Genomic DNA, 20,131 nt, shown 5'->3' on the forward strand with positions numbered 1-20,131 from the left:
GATGGGAAGTCGCTGGCTGAAGGCTTTAGACTGGGAGTGGTGATGCTTATTGGTAAAGGCTTATGTCCAATAGGTATTGGAAGGTTGACGACTTCCCTGGCACAGTGGAGAACTCTGGTCTTATTTGTGGGAGTTCGATTCCCGGCAGGAGTTTGGAATTTTATAATTTAAAAATTTTCTAAAATGAATAATTTATTTATCTATAATTGAACGTAGGTATTCTCTGAAAAACGTTCGAACCCAGCATCAAAGTAAACTCAAGTCAGACAACATCCATTAGTCAAGGTAGACGAAAGAAAAGAAAGAAATATATTCATGTTAACTTCGCGCTTCCGTTGATTTGATTATAATATCAACTCTTTTGATATGACATCACAGTAAGAACTGTGTATACCGCGTAATCTGGCAGAACCATTGATTTATATATTACTTCGTATGGACAGGGTTATTGAACAAATGAAATGGCACCGACTCATTGGTGCTTTAGCACCAATGCAACCTCAGTGACGTCTGAATTTCAAACGGGTGGGTTCATTAGTATCTAAGAGGTAGCGCTGATTTATTTGGTTCCAAATCCGTGAAAAGTTTTGTTCGCTTGGGCATATCTTGTCATTTATATCGATGAACAGTCGTCATTATTTAATGACAGTTGTCATTATTTGAGGACTGCGCAAGATTATACGTTGCACGCCTCCATTATAAAGCATTTATGCGTAAATATGGGAACATGTCGGTTTTCTTCTTTGAATTCGATGCAGTAACGAGTTATTTTAGTACGTATTCGTTTTCGTGGTTAAGTAGTTCCGTACATGAATAGTGCCAACGGGACCCTATTACTAAGACTCCACTGTTTCGTAGGTAGGTAGGTCTTATAGCACAAGAAAAGGAATAAATCCGAAAACCGTGAATTTGTGGCTACATTACAGAAAAAAAATGTGTTCGTGAACAAATATTTTCAATTTTCAAAGTTAGATAACTTATAAACTATACCAAGTGGGGTATCATATGAAAGGGCTTTACTTATTCATTCTAAAACAGATTTTTATTTATTTGTATGCATAATATAGTTTTTGATTTATCGTGCAAAATGTCGAAAAATACGACTGCAATACGGAACTCTCGGTGCGCGAGTCTGACTCACACTTGGCCGGTTTTTTTGTATTGTTCTCGGGTTTGATAAAATTAATTGAGTGTAGTTGCTGAGATGTTTCTTAATAATGTTGCATAAGTAATAATATTATGTACTTATTACGTTTTTCTAAATCTTTTTATATTAAGTAAGTACTCGTACAAATGGCTTTTTGTTTCACAATAAATAATCTTGTAAACGGGTTTTATGCAAGTTAGTTTTTAACAAACTATGAAGGTATAGTACGCGACACGTCGAGATGGCAATGGAGGGAATACCGCGCACGCCCGGGTTACCGCGAGGGCTGTGTGGGTGTGCGGGGTGTCCTCACCCCGATTGCCATCTCGACCTGTCATTAAGTACTATCACTATCCATATTATAAATGCGAAAGTGTGTTTGTTTGTTGGTTTATTGGTTTGTCCTTCAATCACGTCGCCACGGAGTAACGGATTACCGTAATTTTTTGCATGGGTATATTTTTTAACCTGTACAGTGATTTTTTTTTCCGGAAAATCAAAGAGTTTCCACGGGATTTTCAAAAACCTAAATCCACGCGTACGAAGTCGCGGGCATGAGCTAGTATTATATATTCTATTGTAGTATTAGTATAGATATGGATATCAAGTTGAAATCAGTGTTGTCAATTTCGGTAGGTATATTTTTAACTAGCTGATGCCCGCGACTTCGTCCGCGTGGAATTAGGTTTTTAAAAATCCCGTGGGAACTCTTTGATTTTCCGGGATAAAAAGTAGCCTTTGTCACTACCCATGCAAAAAATCACGTGAATCCGTTGCACCGTTGCGACGTGATTGAAGAACAAACCAACAAACAAACACACTTTCGCATCCGTACCCTTATATAAATGCGAAAGTGTGTTTGTTTGTTGGTTTGTCCTTCAATCACGTCGCAACGCTGCAACGGATTGACGTGATTTTTTGCATGGGTATAGATAAAGACCTGGAGAGTGACATAGGCTACTTTTTATCCCGGAAAATCAAAGAGTTCCCACGGGATTTTTAAAAAACTAATTCCACGCGGACGAAGTCGCGGGCGTCAGCTAGTTTATAACAAGGGTACGGAATCCGTACTACGGATTAACAGCTTGGCTCTGAGGTCATGTTGTGTACAAAAATATTAAGAACCACTTAGATATAACTTATTATCAACGTTATGCGAAATACTTGCTTTTGTCTATCTTGTTTTGTTGCTGATTGACTTGCCTCCATCTTGTTATTGTCTGTGACAACGTAGGTAAGTAAACTTTTTTGAAACATCGTTTTTAGTTTATTTTATAATTTTTATATGGGAAAACTGGTGTTAATTGTCCATTGTTGCTTTATTTGTTGCGTACATCGATGGTTGTGAACAAGAAAAAAATTTTCTTTCTTTACTTGGAAGCTTAAAATGCGGAATTATTTCCTACATGAGGACCTGTGGTTCGTGTTGATGGGTATCCAGAAGGAGATACGACCACACGAGTAGATATACGACCGCTGCATCAATTGAGGTGATTCTGTTCGTCATGCTTTCGCCCTGCGGTGGACTGTGCAGTGTACATAGTTGATTGTACTGTGAATATTCCACCTAAGATGAATAGTGAAGATATTGCGTACGAAGTGCACTCTGACCGTCTGAGCAAGTATCAGCTCTGGCATAATATGGTTAGGACACTTATGTCGCATAGGCATGAATCAATTGGAATTGATTCATGTTCATGGAATCAATTCGTGGAATTGCAAAAGACTGGTTTAAAAGCTATTTGACTGAAAGGGTGCAATGCACACAGATAACAAAAATCGTAAACGGCGTAAAACACACTTACCAATCCACGTTCAAGTCTAACAAAACCGGTGTACCTCAGGGAAGCATTTTAGGACCAATTTTATTCTTACTTTATATAAACGATCTTCCTGATGTAACTCACCACAAAACCATCCTCTTTGCTGATGATACCACTGTTTTAATTAAGTGTACTGACGAAAAAACTTTTGAGACAGATATCAACTTAACTATTAGACGGATCACAGACTGGTTAGATAAAAATAATCTAAAACTTAATGTAGCAAAAACAAAAATGGTGGCATTTAAAAGCGTTCAAGCTAAAGATATTCCTCTTCAGATACATTGTAATAACTGTGTCATATGTGAAGTGGAATCAACAAAATTTCTAGGTATTGAACTTGATAAACATTGCAACTGGAAAAAACATATTGACAATGTATGTAGTAGAATTAATAAATTTGTGTTCGCTTTAAAAAGGTTAAGGAAAGTAGCCACTAGAGAAGCTGTCTTGAGCGCGTACCATGGCTATGTATCATCTGTACTTACTTACGGTTTGATAATTTGGGGCAACTCAGTTGACATAGACAGAGCATTCAGAGTACAAAAAAAGTGTATACGGGCAATATGCGGTGCACATTATATGGATAGTTGCAAACCCTTGTTTAAGTCCCTTAACATACTCCCTTTGCCTTGTATTTATATAAAGGAAATGTGCATTTTTGTAAAAAAGAACCCTGATCTTTTCACCAGACATGGAGATGAACTTGGAAAACGAACAAGACACAAAGACAGATTGATACTGCCTCGCATAAAATTATGCTTATTTCAAAATAATTCATATTGCATGGCAATAACCATATTTAACCAGCTTCCTCCCCATGTTAAAGTAATGTCACTGCCTTCACTTAAATCATTCTTAAATAAATGGTTATTAGAGGAATGCTACTATTCAATTAAGGAGTATCTAAAACCTTATAAGTGACTTTTTTTTTTTTTTTTTTTTTTAATTTTAAAGAGGCGGATAAAATGTTTATATTTAATAATTTATGATTGATATGACTGACTCATTGATATGGATATGACCTTAAGTATTGTGGTGTTATTCTAAGATTGTTATTTCTATTTTTTTAACTGATGAACATGTATACTTCTTTTTTTTTAATAATTATTATTGACTTGACAGGGGTTTTTTATATTTGAATAAAATCATATTGTTAACATTAGGTACTTTCTAGATAGATTCATTTAAATATAAATAAGTTAAGTAGATTATTGATTGTTAATTTTCACACTTTATTATTCTATGATAATGTAGTTACTATAATAAGTTGCACACCAAATTATTGGTTGAATGTCAAGGGCTCAAAATAGATTTAAGACCAAATTGTACCACATTCTGGCAAATAAAAAACTATTTCTATAAAACTATTTCTATAATTGAACTTGAAGAATCATCAGGTAGTTTAGGTCTTAGTTTTTTTTTTCTCATGTAAATTTTTTTTTTCTTGTTCCTGTGTGTTAATATTTTATGTTAAGTTTTTTTTGTAAGACAATTTAGTTTACAGTCAGTTCCAACATCCCAGTGTATAAAACTATAATATAAAAATGAATTACTAAATGTGTTGCTCATCGCAAATCTCGAGAACAGCTGTTCCGATTTTGCTAATTCTTTTTTTATAATATTCCTTGAAGTAGGTACGAGGATGGTTCTTACGGAGAGAAAAATTAAAAAAAATTAATCGACTGTTAAGGTACGGACAGACGTGCTCAAAAAAAGCGTGCTTTTATGCTAGCTTAATGTTAGCATGCTCATGCAACTGTTCACATTTGCCAGCAATAAGCATGCTTAAATAAACTGTAGAGTTATATGTTGTATGTTGTACTGAGTACATGCTAATAAGCAAACCCTGTTCAGACGCGCTCGGAGCACGCCCCCTTCTACCCGCGCCTCAGGTAGCATGCTCGAAAATCAAACGTCGGTTGATTTTTGAGCATGCTCGAAATAAGCATGCTCATTACATGACACACGTGCTACTAATGAGCACTTGCTCAATAAAAGCATGCTTTCGTGCTAGTAATGAGCACGTCTGTCCGTAGCTTTAAGGTACGGACAGACGTGCTCATTACTAGCACGAAAGCATGCTTTTATTGAGCAAGTGCTCATTAGTAGCACGTGTGTCATGTAATGAGCATGCTTATTTCGAGCATGCTCAAAAATCAACCGACGTTTGATTTTCGAGCATGCTACCTGAGGCGCGGGTAGAAGGGGGCGTGCTCCGAGCGCGTCTGAACAGGGTTTGCTTATTAGCATGTACTCAGTACAACATACAACATATAACTCTACAGTTTATTTAAGCATGCTTATTGCTGGCAAATGTGAACAGTTGCATGAGCATGCTAACATTAAGCTAGCATAAAAGCACGCTTTTTTTGAGCACGTCTGTCCGTACCTAACATACAACATATAACTCTACAGTTTATTTAAGCATGCTAATTGCTGGCAAATGTGAACAGTTGCATGAGCATGCTAACATTAAGCTAGCATAAAAGCACGCTTTTTTTGAGCACGTCTGTCCGTACCTAACATACAACATATAACTCTACAGTTTATTTAAGCATGCTAATTGCTGGCAAATGTGAACAGTTGCATGAGCATGCTAACATTAAGCAAGCATAAAAGCACGTTTTTTTTGAGCACGTCTGTCCGTACCTTTTAGGCGGAACGAAGTTCGCCGGGGCAGCTAGTCTTCTATAATATAAAAATGAATCACTAAATGTGTTGCTCATCGCAAATCTCGAGAACCGATTTCGCCAATTCTTTTTTTATAATATTCTTTGAAGTACGAGGATGGTTCTTTCGAAGAGAAAAATTAAAAAAATTAGGCGGTACGAAGGGGCAGCTAATACATGTCAAAATTGTGGACCGGCAGAAATCGAACCCGCGTCTCCTGGGATCGCGCCCACTCTGACCACTATAAGCTACGGTTCGCTTGCTGCCAGTGACGAAATTTGCGATATGGTATGTTCACTCAGTACTGAAGCGACTGTTTATGCCAAGTTTATTGTTTAGACCTCAGGCTTACGGAACCCTAAAAATTACCGTTCGGTTAATCAATGTCGTGCATATAATGTTTAATTCCAAAGAAATACTCCTTATTTTATATGTACATATTATATCATTTTGACACTTAAAAAAATATATATATATTTCATAGAGCCGGCAGTTACAAATTAAACCACGATCAGTGAAATAGTTGGTCATATAAATCTAAATATTTGTTTTTCTTTTAAAATATAATAAAACTTTTATAAAGGATAATATAATTTATTACCGGAGAATAACTAAAAATTCATTTGAGTAGGTAAATGTTTTAATTATTATTGAGGAAACAGTACGGAGGTGTGAATTGGTGTAATAAAATGTTAAGTGTGTATATATTTTTCGCAAATGTATACGAAATATTTGGTTATCCGTACCTAATAGCCTCGTGGTTACAGGGTTCTGACTACCTCTCATCTCTATGAAAATGATGATAGCTTAGGAGTTAAGACTTAAGACTCCTATTTGAGAGGTCAGGGGTTCAATCCCGGGCACGCATCTCCAACTTTTCCGAATTATGTGCGTAGCGTATGCACGTAGCGTGCATGTTGAGAAATAAAAAAAAGAACGTCTTTACTTAAAGACCAACTTCTGTTGCCCTGATTTTTTTTCGAACACATCGGTGCACGATGCCTATTGGGCTCGTCCCAGCGAAGATAGCTAGCTAGCTCTCTGTTTCATTCGCTAATCACGTGTTCAGAATCTATGGGTTGAGATGATGTTGCTTGGTGGTTGGTTATAGGTTGTCTGGTTTACAAAACGACATACTTACCCATTACCACTTACCACCAGGTGAGATTGCAGTCAAAACCTAACTTGCATCTGAACAAAAAAACTGGCCAAGTGCGAGTCAGGCTCGCGCAATGAGGGTTCCGTACTACACTCTTATTTTTTCGACATTTTGCACGATAATTCAAAAACTATGATGCATAAAAATAAATAAAAATCTGTTTTAGAATATACAGGTTAAGACCTTTCATATTATGATACCCCACTTGATATACTTATCTCACTTCGAAAGTTGAAAATACTAATTATTAGTTCATGACCACAATTTAATTTTTTTTGTGTGATGTAACCCTAAATTCACGGTTTTCAAATTTTTCCCCGAATGTCTGCTATAAGACCTACGTACCTGCCAAATTTCATGATTCTAGGTCAACGGAAAGTACCCTGTACCCTGACAGACAGACAGACAACAAAGTGATCCTATAAGGGTTCCGTTTTTCCTTTTGAGGTACGGAACCCTAAAAATTATAAAACTTTTACTTGATCGAAAAAATAACATTACTTGTTTTAATTGTTTCAGAAAAATGGAGGAGAAGGAACACACGCAGCCGATGACAACTTGACAAAACAAATGAAATAACATTAAAATTAATCCCAAACTAACCAGTTGCAGACTGTGATTCTAATCTATGTAACATAAAACACGATCTCTATTAATTTAATTACAATAATTTATTTGAAAACTTGCGAAACAAAATTCAATAATAAGTAAATAATAATTATACAAGTCGAGTTAAATAAGTCTAAACTAGTAAACAAACAACAACATATTTTTTTACTTAAAACCAACCTACTTTAAACAAATAAAATAGATATCAAACTGTTCAATATTAAATTTTAATCAATTAAAAAATAGTGACGTATCTAATATGTATTTTGCATATCGATAGTCTGAGAGACATCAAAAGTGAAAAAAAATAAAGTCGATATAGAGTAATAAGTGAAATAAAGACTATATACAGACAAATAATTGGCATACATAAGAAGTAAAGTAAAATGCCGGCGATTCTGACGAAGATTCGCGAGCAAGCGTTTCGAGTGCAGCCCACGGCGACCATTGCCGTGGGAGTTGGCGTCGGAGTCGCGCTAGCGGCGTGCGCCGTGTACGGAACCAGGGAGAAGAAGCAATCACCACCCTGTCATAACAATAATAACTATAAGGTATGCAAATGTCGTCTACCAATCCGCACATGGCCAGCGTGGTAGACTATGGCCAAAACCCTTCTCACTCAGAGAGGAGACCCGTACTCTGTAGTGTGCCGGCGATTGGTTGATCATGATGATGATGAAGCAAATGTCTTTTTTTTTAGGGTTCCGTATCTCAAAAGGAAAAACGGAACCCTTATAGGATCACTTTGTTGTCTGTCTGTCTGTCTGTTTGTCTGTCTGTCTGTCTGTCGGTCTGTCAAGAAACCTACAGGGTAGGTACTTGTCGTTGACCTAGAATCATGGGCAGGAAGGTAGATCTTATAGCTGACATTCGGGGAAAAATCTGAAAACCGTGAATTTGTGGTTACATCACACAAAAAAAATTAAATTGTAGTCATGAACTAATAGTAGTTAGTATTTTCATTTTTCTAAGTAAGATAACTATAGGTATATCAAGTGGGGTATCATATGAAAGGTCTTCACCTGTGCATTCTAAAACAGATTTTTATTTATTTTTATGTGTCATAGTTTTTGAATTATCCTGCAAAATGTCGAAAAAATACGACTGTAGTATGGAACCCTTATTGCGCGAGCCTGACTCGCACTTGGCTGGTTTTTTCTTTTCTTTGATGATTTGTTGAGCAAACACATCACAATTATTTTTTTAAAGAATATTAGCCATGTTATATGACTAATATTCCCCTTTCCTCTCCAACGAAGCGTCAAGCTTGTGCTAGGAGTAGGTACGACAATAGTGCAACGAAAAAATACGACTGTAGTCCGGAACCCTTGTTGCGCGAGCCTGACTCGTACTTGGCCGGTTTCTTTCTTTTTACATTAAGTAACTATAAATACAGATTAACATAATTCGCACGTTTTAGTATTTATAAATAATTAATGCAGTAGGTATTATGAAGCCTTCTTTTTATTATCTTTATTCTTTAGCCTTGACTCGTGACTCGTGATATGATGAAATAGTTGCAAACGTAGACTGCGAAAAAAAAAAATTGATTGCAAAGCGGCACAGTAACTACTTACCTACAGCAAAAAGTTTTTTTTAATTTTTTATTCAGATACAAGTTAGCCCTTGACTGCAATCTCACCTGGTGCTAAGTGATGATGCAGTCTAAGATGGAAGCGGGCTAACCTGGAAGGGGTATGGCAGTATTATTAAACCCACACCCCTTCTTTGGTTTTTACGAGGCATTATGCCGCAAACCTAAATCTTAGGCCTCATCATCACTTCCCATCCGGTGTGATTGTGTTCAAGCGTGTGCCTATCTATCATCATCAACCCGTCACCGGCACACTACTGGGAACAGGCCTCTCAGAATGAGAAGTGTTGTGGCCATAGTCATGCCATAAGTTCGGATTGGCAGACTTTACACATCTTTGAGAACAATATGGAGAACTCTCAGGCATGCAGGTTTACTAAATCACCATAAAATATACGAAACTGTGTTTGTTTGTTGGTTTGTCCTTCAATCACGTCGTAACAGATCAACGGATTGACGTGATTTTTTGCATGGCATTAAAGATCTGGAGAGTGACATAGGCTACTTTTTATCCCGGAAAGTCAAAGAGATTTTTAAAACCTAAATCCACGCGGATAAAGTCGCGGGCATCAGGTTGTGGTTAGTATTTTAAACTAATGATTAGGATTCTGATAAGGTCGTCAGGTTACCATTTTAGGTATTTTATACAACATAGTACAAGACAAATATAAGGAATCTTCAAGCTATCATTATGTTATTTGAATAAAAATGATATGCATGCAAAAATACCGTATTCGCGAACTTTCGGTTTCATAATATTGTGACCTTTGCGATAGCTCGAACATAACTTATATTTGACCGACTTTTGCGTACATACGTACGTCTTACATAGCTTAGGTACCTACCTGCTTTTAAAGTATGACATAATAAAAACTTACAAAGCACTGGTGCTACTTTGTCTGGTGGGACCGTGGCAGCTCTAGGCGCCCCGTGGCCACAGCCACCCAAATAAATAAATAAATAAAAATCTTTTTTATTCGTATAAACTTTTACAAGTACTTACGAATAGTCGGATGCATCTACCACTGGTTCGGAATGCCTTTCCTACCGAGAAGAACCAGCAAGAAACTCGGCGGTTGCTCTTTTCAATGCTTAGTTAATCGGCAGCCTATCCTATCTTATGAAGTGTATGAACTATTACGTACCTACTGTCGTCTCGCTCCGATATGCCACGCACAATAGATAGAGTGCTCACGGATTAGAGAAACCTCTTCCAGAGACACTCGGCGTATGGCCAGGAAGTGAAACAGACGTGCATAGCATAGTGTGGTGTATAGGACAGAAGCCGATATTACAGGTGTAAGAGGGATAAGCATATAGTACATTTGTGACTGCTGTTGTGTGTGAGGATAAACTCCACAAACACAATATGAACCGCACCGAATCAGATACACGAGGTCAGTCAGTCACAAATACGTAACAGTTGCGCAACCATAACCTGCCGCACACAAACCCGTCGCGTTCACATCACCACTGCCTCCTCATTATGTTGTTTACTATCTATACAATATTTAAATAACGACTTCAAATGTAAACATTCCATATCATAGAATTTTCCATGATCTCTCTCTCTGTCATTTAAAAAATATAAATAAATAAGTTATTAAGATTCCTTTAGAGTGGATAGGATATAGGATACCCGCGACTTCGTCCGCGTGGATTTAGATTTTTAAAAATCCCGTGGGAACTCGTAAATGTTCCGGGATAAAAAGTAGCCTATGTCCTTCCCCGGGATGTAAGCTAACTCTGTACCGAATTTCATCAAAATCGGTTGAACGGTTGGGCCGTGAAAAGCAAGCAGACAGACAGACAGACACACTTTCGCATTTATATTATTAGTATGGATTTTATTAAATATAGACTTAAGTCCACCTTAAGCCGACCCAGGAATATACCTACTCGTTCAAAGTCAATATTAATTGTTTGAACTTTTAATTAAAACAACGTAAATATTATGATTGACATTAAAATTAATGGATTTACATTTCTAATGGCAATATATGTAGCTACGGGATAAAAAATATGTACGCAAGTATTTTTTTTATTTTTTTGGACAATCAACAGTAGGGCGATTGTCTAAAACCTGCATCAATCATTATTACAATCTCAGTTGTTCTGATTGGCTGAATTTGTGCGAGTCTTGTTGCAACAATGCATTGTGGCCAATAGTGAGCGAGTATTAACCAATCAGAGATGATTGCGATCGTGACATTGTAGCTGTCAAACAACCGCGGTAGGGCCACAGGTTACAAAAAAATCTTTTATAAATGCTATTTTGAGGACCCATTTGGTGATTCCACAGCTTGCAATGAGAAACTTGATAGACGGAGAAAAAACGATAACGGAAATAGGGACAAAAGAAAGAGGTGCTAAAATTAGATACAGCAAGCTGTGGCAATCAACTAACTGGATCCAGTGCCACGACCAAAAACATAATATGAAGCCAAATTAACAATAAAACCAAAAACATTAAATTCAGTATAAAACTAAAATATGGAGGTGCAGAAAGACATAATTATGTAAAAAATATTTTAAAACCTTAACTCGTACATATTATATCCTAAATTAAAAAATCAACATCAAAATTTATTTCATGTAGGAGAACTAATGTCTCTTATGCTTCGTCAATGACTCTACCATCCGGCTCGGAATGCAGATTCTATTGAGAAAGGAGTTACTGATATTAAAGAGGACTTAGGAAAAGTAAAATAGACGAAATTGATTTTTGGCTTTGACTTGCGGTAAAGTTCCCAATGGCTCCTAGATCGCAAATTCAGACCAAATCAGAGATCTATAGAGCGTACTTTGACTTCGCTCAGGTTTAAGTTTCAATTAAAACGAGACAGATTTATGCCAGTATTATGACAGAGATATTATGACGCTGTCTCGTTTTTACAGTGTCGCGGTTGTAAGTCTGAGCAAAGTCAAAGTGAGCTCTATAATCTCAACTTGAGCGTTGTCTAGGGGTTTGGACAGTGACGTCACCTCAGAAGAGGGACTTTTAATTACAGCTAACAAAGTTGAGAATACGTACCAATAATCGATTTTTTACATTTTCAGGTTGCGAAAAATGGTCAGCTGCAAACGGTGCAAAATGGCGGCGAAGTGCAGAGCTGCGGGGGACGCTGCGGCGCAGAGCAGTGCGCGCTGTGCAGGGGAGACGCGGACACCGACAACAAACAGAACATTGTAAGTTGTGTCGTAGCTGATGACTCTTGTACAGGCTGTAACCAGAACGCTAGCAAAAACTTATGCTACCTTTTTTTTTTAAAATTCAGATACAAGTTAGCCCTTGACCGCAATATCACCTGGTGGTAAGTGATGATGCAGTCTAAGATGATAGCGGGCTAACCTGGAAGGGGTATGGCAGTTTTTATTAAACCCATACATACCCCTTTGGTTTCTACACGGCATCGCACCGGAACGCTAAATTGCTTGGCGGCACGGCTTTGCCGGTAGGGTGGTAACTAGCCACGGCCGAAGCCTCCCACCAGACCAGACCAGAAATTTAGAAATGATAAAATTCCAAACCCCTGCCAGGAATCGAACCCGGGACCTCCCAATATTAAGACCACAGCGCTCACCACTGCGCCAGGGAGGTCGTCAAGTCATAGGTCCTAAACACAATCCAATACCAATTACCATTTGCCCCATTTTGTAGTTTTTGTGGTTTAGTAATATAAACACGCAAGATGTAGCGGGCAAAACTCGGGTCAATGCCCCATCTACGACGCGGCATTGACGCCGAGTGGCCTACTTACGGAACGTTCGTTGACCTCTAGCGTCAGTCAGTTGTTTTAACTTTGTATGATAGTGTTTTAGCTATCTGTCAATAGTTATGTTCTCTATTACAGGAAGATGCTGACGATACACAATCTACAGAGCCCGAGCACGTGCCCGGCCTCAATTTAGAGTTCGTCAGGCAGCTGGTCAGCCTGGCGAGGATCATGGTGCCCGGGTTCCGCAGTCACGAGGTGGCGCTTCTGGCCGCGCACACAGTTTGTCTGTTCTCCAGAACCTTCCTGTCGATATACGTCGCGACCTTGGAAGGTTCAATAGGTTGGTCATTTTTTTCAAACTTTATAAATCTAGTTTAGCGTTTATAAATCTTAATATTTTTTATTCGATTAAACTTTTACAAGTACTTTTGAATCGTCAAATGCATCTACCACAGGTTCGAAATGATTTATTTATTTACTAGCTGATGCCCGCGACTTCGTCCGCGTGGAATGAGGTTTTTTAAAAATCCAGTAGGAACTCTTTGATTTTCTCTAAAACAAACGCTTATAAAATTGCTTCTACGTAAACGCACTCATACAAATGTTTAAATTGAGTGCGGGTCGCGCCGCCCATCGCAACGCGCTACGCCCCGCGTCTCTGTAAACGAGGCCTTAGGGGTTCAATTTTCAAAAATCCATGCGGACGATACACCTATATAAGTCTTTTTTCGATGGATGACATTGACAAAAGTAAACAAGTTTAGTATGAACGATATGACCCTGCCTTAGCTAAAGTTCAATAGGTAACATTCTGTGGTTGAATATATTCAATAAAAAGTTTTGCCAAGTCTCCCTTGACCGATACATTCTTGATGTATTGTATTTCGTATTTTACTTTTATTTACTTAATGAATTCAGCCTTTACTCATAAAAAAACTAGAGGATGCCCGCGACTTCGTCCGCGTGGATTTAGGTTGTTTCAATCCCGTGAGGACTCATTGCTTTTCCAAGATAACAAGTAGCCTAGTTTCCCCATAATACGCATTTTTTACACGACCATTAGGAGAAAAACCAATTTTATTCGATTGATATAAAACCAATTTCAATGAAATTTCGTATTTACGTTCAATGTTTAATACACTAAAGGGGTTACGGTATTATACCCTTTTTATGGTAACAGAGCACATAGAATTTTAAATATATAAATATTTATAAAAAGCGTGCAACAAATTTGCGCTCGGGCGGCGCAGACTACCGCTCCCGTACCCCGTCAGTCGCCCGCACAGGGGGTGGCAACTTTGTATGGGGCCGTTGCAGACTTTTTTATGGAATCATTTAGAATGAAACAAAGAAATTCTTTGTCTCATTCTAGACTTCAAAGTCAGAGACAAAGTTTCAAACTATAAACAACTGGCAACTATCTACTCTATGGTACGTTTGTTTTTAGGTTGTTGGTTTAAATATGAAAGTTTTCATTCCCAACAGTTGTGATAAATTTGTATATTTTTAGTTGTATTTCATGTGGTTTAGTGTTTTTGCTTCTATTTTTCTCTCCCTGTTAGCTTGAAGAAACTCGCAGCAGTGTGATTGAGACTAGAGAAAAATAAGAACAGTGACTTATTGTTTGGTGACTCTTTTCGTTTGTAAGATTAAATTTATCATGTCTGATAAATATAGAAAGCGTGTTAAGTGCTGTGCATCGGCTTTCGACCCAACACTTACTATCCACTCTTTACCAAGAGCCGGAAAGGCATCTAATTATGCAAGGTAAATATTGTCGTGTCCCTTAAGTACCAGCTGTTCTTTTTATCTACAAACCGGCTAAAGAAGTCAGAAACGCTGGTGTTTTTGATATTTTGGTTTATTATATAGTATTATTATAATGTTTCAGACTTCGAATTTGGGCAGAATATTGTTTTGCCAATGTAACTGAGTAGGTGTTGAAAAGCTTGCACACCAGCAGTGTGCCTGGCTCACCAGCAGAAACATTGCAACAACATTCAATTTCAGTGGTATGTACCTAGTAACTATTCATTTCTATTGCAATTTGTAAAAAATTCTCAGAAAAACATCAATTTTGTTCATTTTGCCTCATTTTAGAACCTGTCCTAATGTGCCTATCTTGTCTCTGCCAGCAGACACATCACAACAACATTTAATTCAGTTGGTACATAATATAAATTTCTATTGCAATATGTACCTACTTAACACATTCTCAGTAGATAAACCAATATATTGATTTTGTGTATTTTGCCTTATTCCAGGAACAGTCAGTGTGGCTTCCGCAACCCACTAGGTACCAAATGTACCTATCTTATCTCGGCCACCAGATACATCACAGTGGTATGTAATATAATGTTTCTATTGCAATTTTTTATAAATCATCAGTTAAAAAAATATAATAATTTTGTGTATTTTGCCTTATTTCAGGACCTGTCTGTGCTTCCACAAACCACTACTAAATATGCCTATATGCCTATATTGGTTCTGTTCATTATTCTATTTATGATATATTGAATAAGTAGTTCTTGCTATGTAACATATTCCCTAGTTTGAAAAACATTTCAGTATTAGATTATTAATAATAATTAATCTGTTTAAAAGATAATAATTCTATTAAGATTTATTACTGTAATCCAACTTTGGTTTAACTATAACCTGTTTTTGTAATTTCTTCATTATGTATGCTGTGGATTATGACGTATTTGTAATAAAACACTTTAAAAGTACATTTTTTTTACTTCATAAAAAAAAATAAGTAAAAACATAACTTAAATCTTTGTATGCTTTTCACAGTATAATATAAAAATTTATTTCTAAAAATTATAGCATTTAAAAAGTTTTTACTTGTTTTATTCCAGTTTTGTTATGACCGCTTTTCAATCGCCATAAATAATAATCTTTAACTGTGGAATAAACTCCTCGGTTAAAGATTATTTGGCGATTGAAATGCGGGCCTAATATAGAAAAAAAAAAATACGGGGTTCGTAATTTCGCGCCAAAAGTTTAATTCTATGGAATCACTAATAGATGGCGTGACGGTGCACAGTCTGCACTTTATTTGTATGTAGTTGGGCTTCTTCTCCTGGAGTAAATGTGTTCTGTGCGCCCGCAACGCGTCTTTGAGAGCACCCGTGTTTAACTTCAATCCTATTTCACCTGGCATCAGTACCCTTTTTATAAATTCGAAAGTGTGTTTGTTTGTTGGTTTGTACTTCAATCACGGTGCAACAGATTGACGTGTTTTTGCATGGGTATAGATAAAGACCTGGAGAGTGACATACGCTACCTTTCATCCCGGGAAATCAAAGAGTTCCCACGGGATTTTTACAAAAACCTAATTCTACGCGGACGAAGTCGCGAGCATCAGCTTGTAGGTTAATTAATAAAGGCATTAGCAATAACCAGATTATAATCCATTCTTCTTTCTCCCCACAGTAAAACACATAGTCCAAAAAGATCTCCGATCGTTTTCCGCCCTCCTGATGCAGTGGTTCGGCATCGCGGTCCCTGCCACGTTCGTGAACTCCATGATCAGATACCTGGAGAGCAGGCTGGCTCTTGCCTTCAGGACCAGACTGGTGAACCACGCCTACGAGCTGTACTTCAAGAACCAAACGTATTATAAGGTCGCCAATCTCGATGCTAGGATAGAAAACGCTGATCACAGGTATGTGTGTTTTTTTAAATTTCTATTACAGTCAGCCCTTGACTGCAATCTCATCTACAGCCCTCGGGGTGATTACGTATCTCGCGACAGGCGTAAATCTCGCGATCATTGCTGTCAAACGGCCGGCTAGAGAGAGACATCAAATGAACTGTCGCATTGCTACTGCTGTCGCTACTGCAACGTTTTACGTAATCTCCCCGCCTTTTTCTATACCTTGTTCCTTGCCGTCATGTTGGCACCATTGCTTTGTCAGGTTTGTATTGTGTGAAGTACAATGGTGCCAACATGACGGAAAGGAACAAGTGATAGTGAACGATCTGTAGTGGTAAGTGCAGTCTAAGATAGAAGCGAGCTAACTTGGTAGAGTTATCACTCCTGATGCAGCGTATGCATTTGATCACGTAGAGAAACTTCAAGCATAGCTCTCTCCATCTCCCGCTGAGTGACTCTGAGCTTTCTTATGTATTATTCAAGTAATAACATGTATTTGGTTGTTGTCAACAGGCTAACGGAAGACGTATCAGTGTTCACACAGTCGGTAGCCCACCTGTACAGTTCACTCACGAAGCCTTGCTTCGACCTACTACTCATCGTACTAACTCTCGCAAGCTATTCTAGTAAAATGAAGGGGAATATTTTTATTGGTGAGTTTTTGTAGTATTTTCGCAACCACCTCGGTTTTGCTCCTATAGGAATTTCCAAAAATCCGACCCTTCTCCTTGTCTACATTATACGGGAAACCTCAAGTGCGAAATTTCAGATTTCTAGGTCCAAGAGTTTGGGCTGAGCGTTGATGAGTCAGTCAGTGAGTGAGTCAGGCCTTTTATTCTTATATATTAGCTAACTTTAACGCTTAGTTTCACTTAGGAAAGATTTTGGAAAATCGTGCGTTTTCTAGAAGCCATTGAACGGCGAGAAACCACTGAAATTTGTTCCATTATCCGAAAGTATCTCACAAAGCATTCCTCGGCGTAACATAAATCGATGTACTGAGCTAATAGCTAAACAAGCGAAAGTCGTCAACTGTAATAAAAAAAAAACTTTTTAACGCAATACGTACTTAATTACAGCTATAATGGTAATGAAATGGTATAAGAAAAAGTTGTTACTCACCAGGCCCCGGCATAGCGACGGTGGTGATATGCCTCACGGGGCAGCTGCTGCGCATCCTGAGCCCGCGGTTCGGCGCGCTGGCGGGCGAGGAGGCGCGCATGAAGGCCAACCTGCGGCACGTGCACTCGCGACTCATCGCGCACGCGGAGGAGGTCGCTTTCTACGGCGGACACAGGGTGAGTGTCGGCCGAAAAGTTTTAGAGGGGAGCACCCTCTAAATTTTTCGGTCTAGCAAGATAGACCAACGGTTTAGAGACGGTGGTGGATGGCTCAACTATAGTCGTCCAACATGAAAGATCATTCACCAAAGTCATCATCATGATCATTAGTCAAAGATCATTACCTATCTCTTTGCTATCATCAGTAACGGCATAGTTTATTATTTAAATCTATATGTGTATATATATCTATGTAGTCTTATGTATGTCTATTATACTTTATTTGTATGTATTAGTGTATTTACAATATGTATTTTATAATCTTATTATATGGTTTAGTTTATTTAGCTATTGGTATTTAGGTTTATTTTACACCACCTCCCATTGTCCATTTGTTCGTTTTTTCCCTAGCGTTAAGGTTGTCTGGAAGAGATCGCTATTTAGCGATAAGACCGCCTTTTTGTACCTACTTATTAAGATTTCTTTTTGTAACCTGTCATTTGTGTTTCTGTGGTGCAATAAAGTATATACATACATACATACATACATACATGAAATAAATAAATTTTGATTTTTGATTTGACTTCCTCCAGGTGGAGCTAGGCCAGCTCCAGTCGGCCTACAAAGAGCTGGTGGCGCAGATGACGTCGGTGTTCAACAAGAAGCTGTGGTACGTGATGCTGGAGCAGTTCTGCATGAAGTACGTGTGGTCCGGCACCGGCATGGTCATGCTGGCGCTGCCCATCCTCACCGGCACCAGGGCTGACGGTACGTTCATACCTCCCGATACGCTACCCGCGTACTACTATAGTCCCTCTCGCTCAAGGAGAGTTACTGTACCCGACAGGAAATATATATCGACCTTTTGAAAGAGATAGCGGTTTTGTAGAGCATTGTCTCTGTCGTTGAGACCGACATAACGTTACATAGGTATGAGGGACAGAGACAACGCTCTACGAAGCCGAAATCTCTTTCTAAAGGTCAATGTACAATATTTCCTGCCGGCTACTGTACTTACTTGTGGAATGTTATTCCTTCTATTTTACGTATGCTTCGGCTGGTAGCCTAGTATACTGCTATGCTGCTGTATAACTTCAAAACGAAAATTGTATTTAATGCGAAGGTGAACACAAAAATGGAAACAAATTTTGGAACGGCACCTAGTAAAAGGAAGAAACATTTTAAGTTAAATTTTGAATTTTGACTGAAGTTTCACTTTAAACTGATAAGGGGTTAAATATAAAAAATCCAAATCAAAAAAGTATTTGTTATAATTATGATTATGATAAATGAAATTATTAGCAGCATGTTTGGTTTCGACAGAAGGTACATAAAATGAAGGAGATTAACAACGAGAAATTAACGATTTAGGACACTAAATGATGAAAATGAAAACGATGAAATCAATGATGATTATCTTATGTATACGCTTTGATATCTTGTAAGCTACAAAACCCAAACGTGAGTAAAATAGATCTTACATTAAGTTGTTTTTTTTAATTTTTAAAGGTAAATCAGACGAAAGCATAAGTGCAAGAACAGAATACATGACGACGTCTCGGAATCTACTCAACTCGGCTGCAGATGCCATCGAGAGGCTCATGTCTAGTTATAAGGTATAAACTATATTCTATTTACTAACTAAAATTTATTTAATAATTGTAATTATATTCTGTATATTTACTAACAAAATTAATAAAAATTAAAACTGAATTTAAATAAGTGGAAATTGCCACAAAGTGAAATCCAAGCTTTGAAAATGTAAAGTTTTGGATTTTAAAACGTAATGTCAGTGTAAACAAATCTCACAAATTACACTATTGCATTATATACATTTTATGCAGCTTGTGACGAATGTAATATGATGTGCATAATGTTATGTTATTGTTAATTATTTTATTTGTAGCTTGTTGTTGTGCCATAAATAAAGTATAATTTAAATCATTAAATATATTAGTAATTGTTACTGACGTAAACATAAAGGAATAATAATAATAATAATAACAGATACAGAAAGAATTTGAATGATAATTATTGAGATGGTGTGTGTTTAACCCTGACCAAAAAACACCACTGTACTAGGCATGCAAATTATAAAGTCAATTTTCTTCGCCAATGACACTTAGCTTGAAGAAAACACGTAGGAGGTTGTTCGGTTTTTCTTTATGAGTCTGTTCTGGTTTTTCCCAGTCTGATTATATGCATGTGATTTATTCAAGGTTTCTTTTCCAGGAAGTGGTTACCCTCGCGGGCTATGCGACTCGAGTGTCAGATATGTTGGTAGTATTCGGCGAGGTGGCGCGAGGGCGCTGCGTGCGCGCGGTGCACGTGTCCGCGCCCACTCACGGCTTCCAGGTCACCTTCCGCGACAAGCAGCCCATCCCACAAGGTGAGACTACCGCCTGGGCCGCTAACTAGACGGCGCCACTTGTACAATACATCGCGCTACTAGTTTCACACATGTTG

General features: G+C 37.8%; 1 protein-coding gene and 1 long non-coding RNA gene across 4 annotated transcripts in view; both read left to right on the forward strand.

Moving 5' to 3' along the window:
• Positions 1 to 20,131, forward strand: part of Abcd1 (ATP binding cassette subfamily D) — a 75,355-nt gene that overhangs the window by 48,930 nt on the left and 6,294 nt on the right. For both annotated transcript variants that reach the window (XM_069506549.1, XM_034980935.2), the window contains 9 exons: positions 7,322 to 7,962; positions 12,066 to 12,194; positions 12,860 to 13,064; positions 16,163 to 16,394; positions 16,899 to 17,038; positions 17,511 to 17,683; positions 18,259 to 18,433; positions 19,175 to 19,281; positions 19,898 to 20,054. In XM_069506549.1, coding sequence (XP_069362650.1) covers positions 7,798 to 7,962; positions 12,066 to 12,194; positions 12,860 to 13,064; positions 16,163 to 16,394; positions 16,899 to 17,038; positions 17,511 to 17,683; positions 18,259 to 18,433; positions 19,175 to 19,281; positions 19,898 to 20,054 — 1,483 coding nt within the window. In that variant the 5' untranslated portion in view covers positions 7,322 to 7,797. The remainder of the gene's footprint in view (positions 1 to 7,321; positions 7,963 to 12,065; positions 12,195 to 12,859; positions 13,065 to 16,162; positions 16,395 to 16,898; positions 17,039 to 17,510; positions 17,684 to 18,258; positions 18,434 to 19,174; positions 19,282 to 19,897; positions 20,055 to 20,131) is intronic.
• LOC138403999 (uncharacterized) lies at positions 14,014 to 15,275 on the forward strand. 2 transcript variants are annotated; one of them, XR_011238107.1, is made up of 5 exons: positions 14,014 to 14,155; positions 14,287 to 14,491; positions 14,616 to 14,736; positions 14,989 to 15,067; positions 15,155 to 15,275. It is a non-coding gene; the product is annotated as an uncharacterized lncRNA (long non-coding RNA). The 2 variants fall into 2 exon arrangements; XR_011238106.1 differs by lacking the exon at positions 14,014 to 14,155 and having other exon boundaries at positions 14,183 to 14,491.

This window comes from Maniola hyperantus, chromosome 23 (assembly GCF_902806685.2).
Source record: "Maniola hyperantus chromosome 23, iAphHyp1.2, whole genome shotgun sequence".
NCBI classification, from domain to species: Eukaryota; Metazoa; Arthropoda; class Insecta; order Lepidoptera; family Nymphalidae; genus Maniola; species Maniola hyperantus.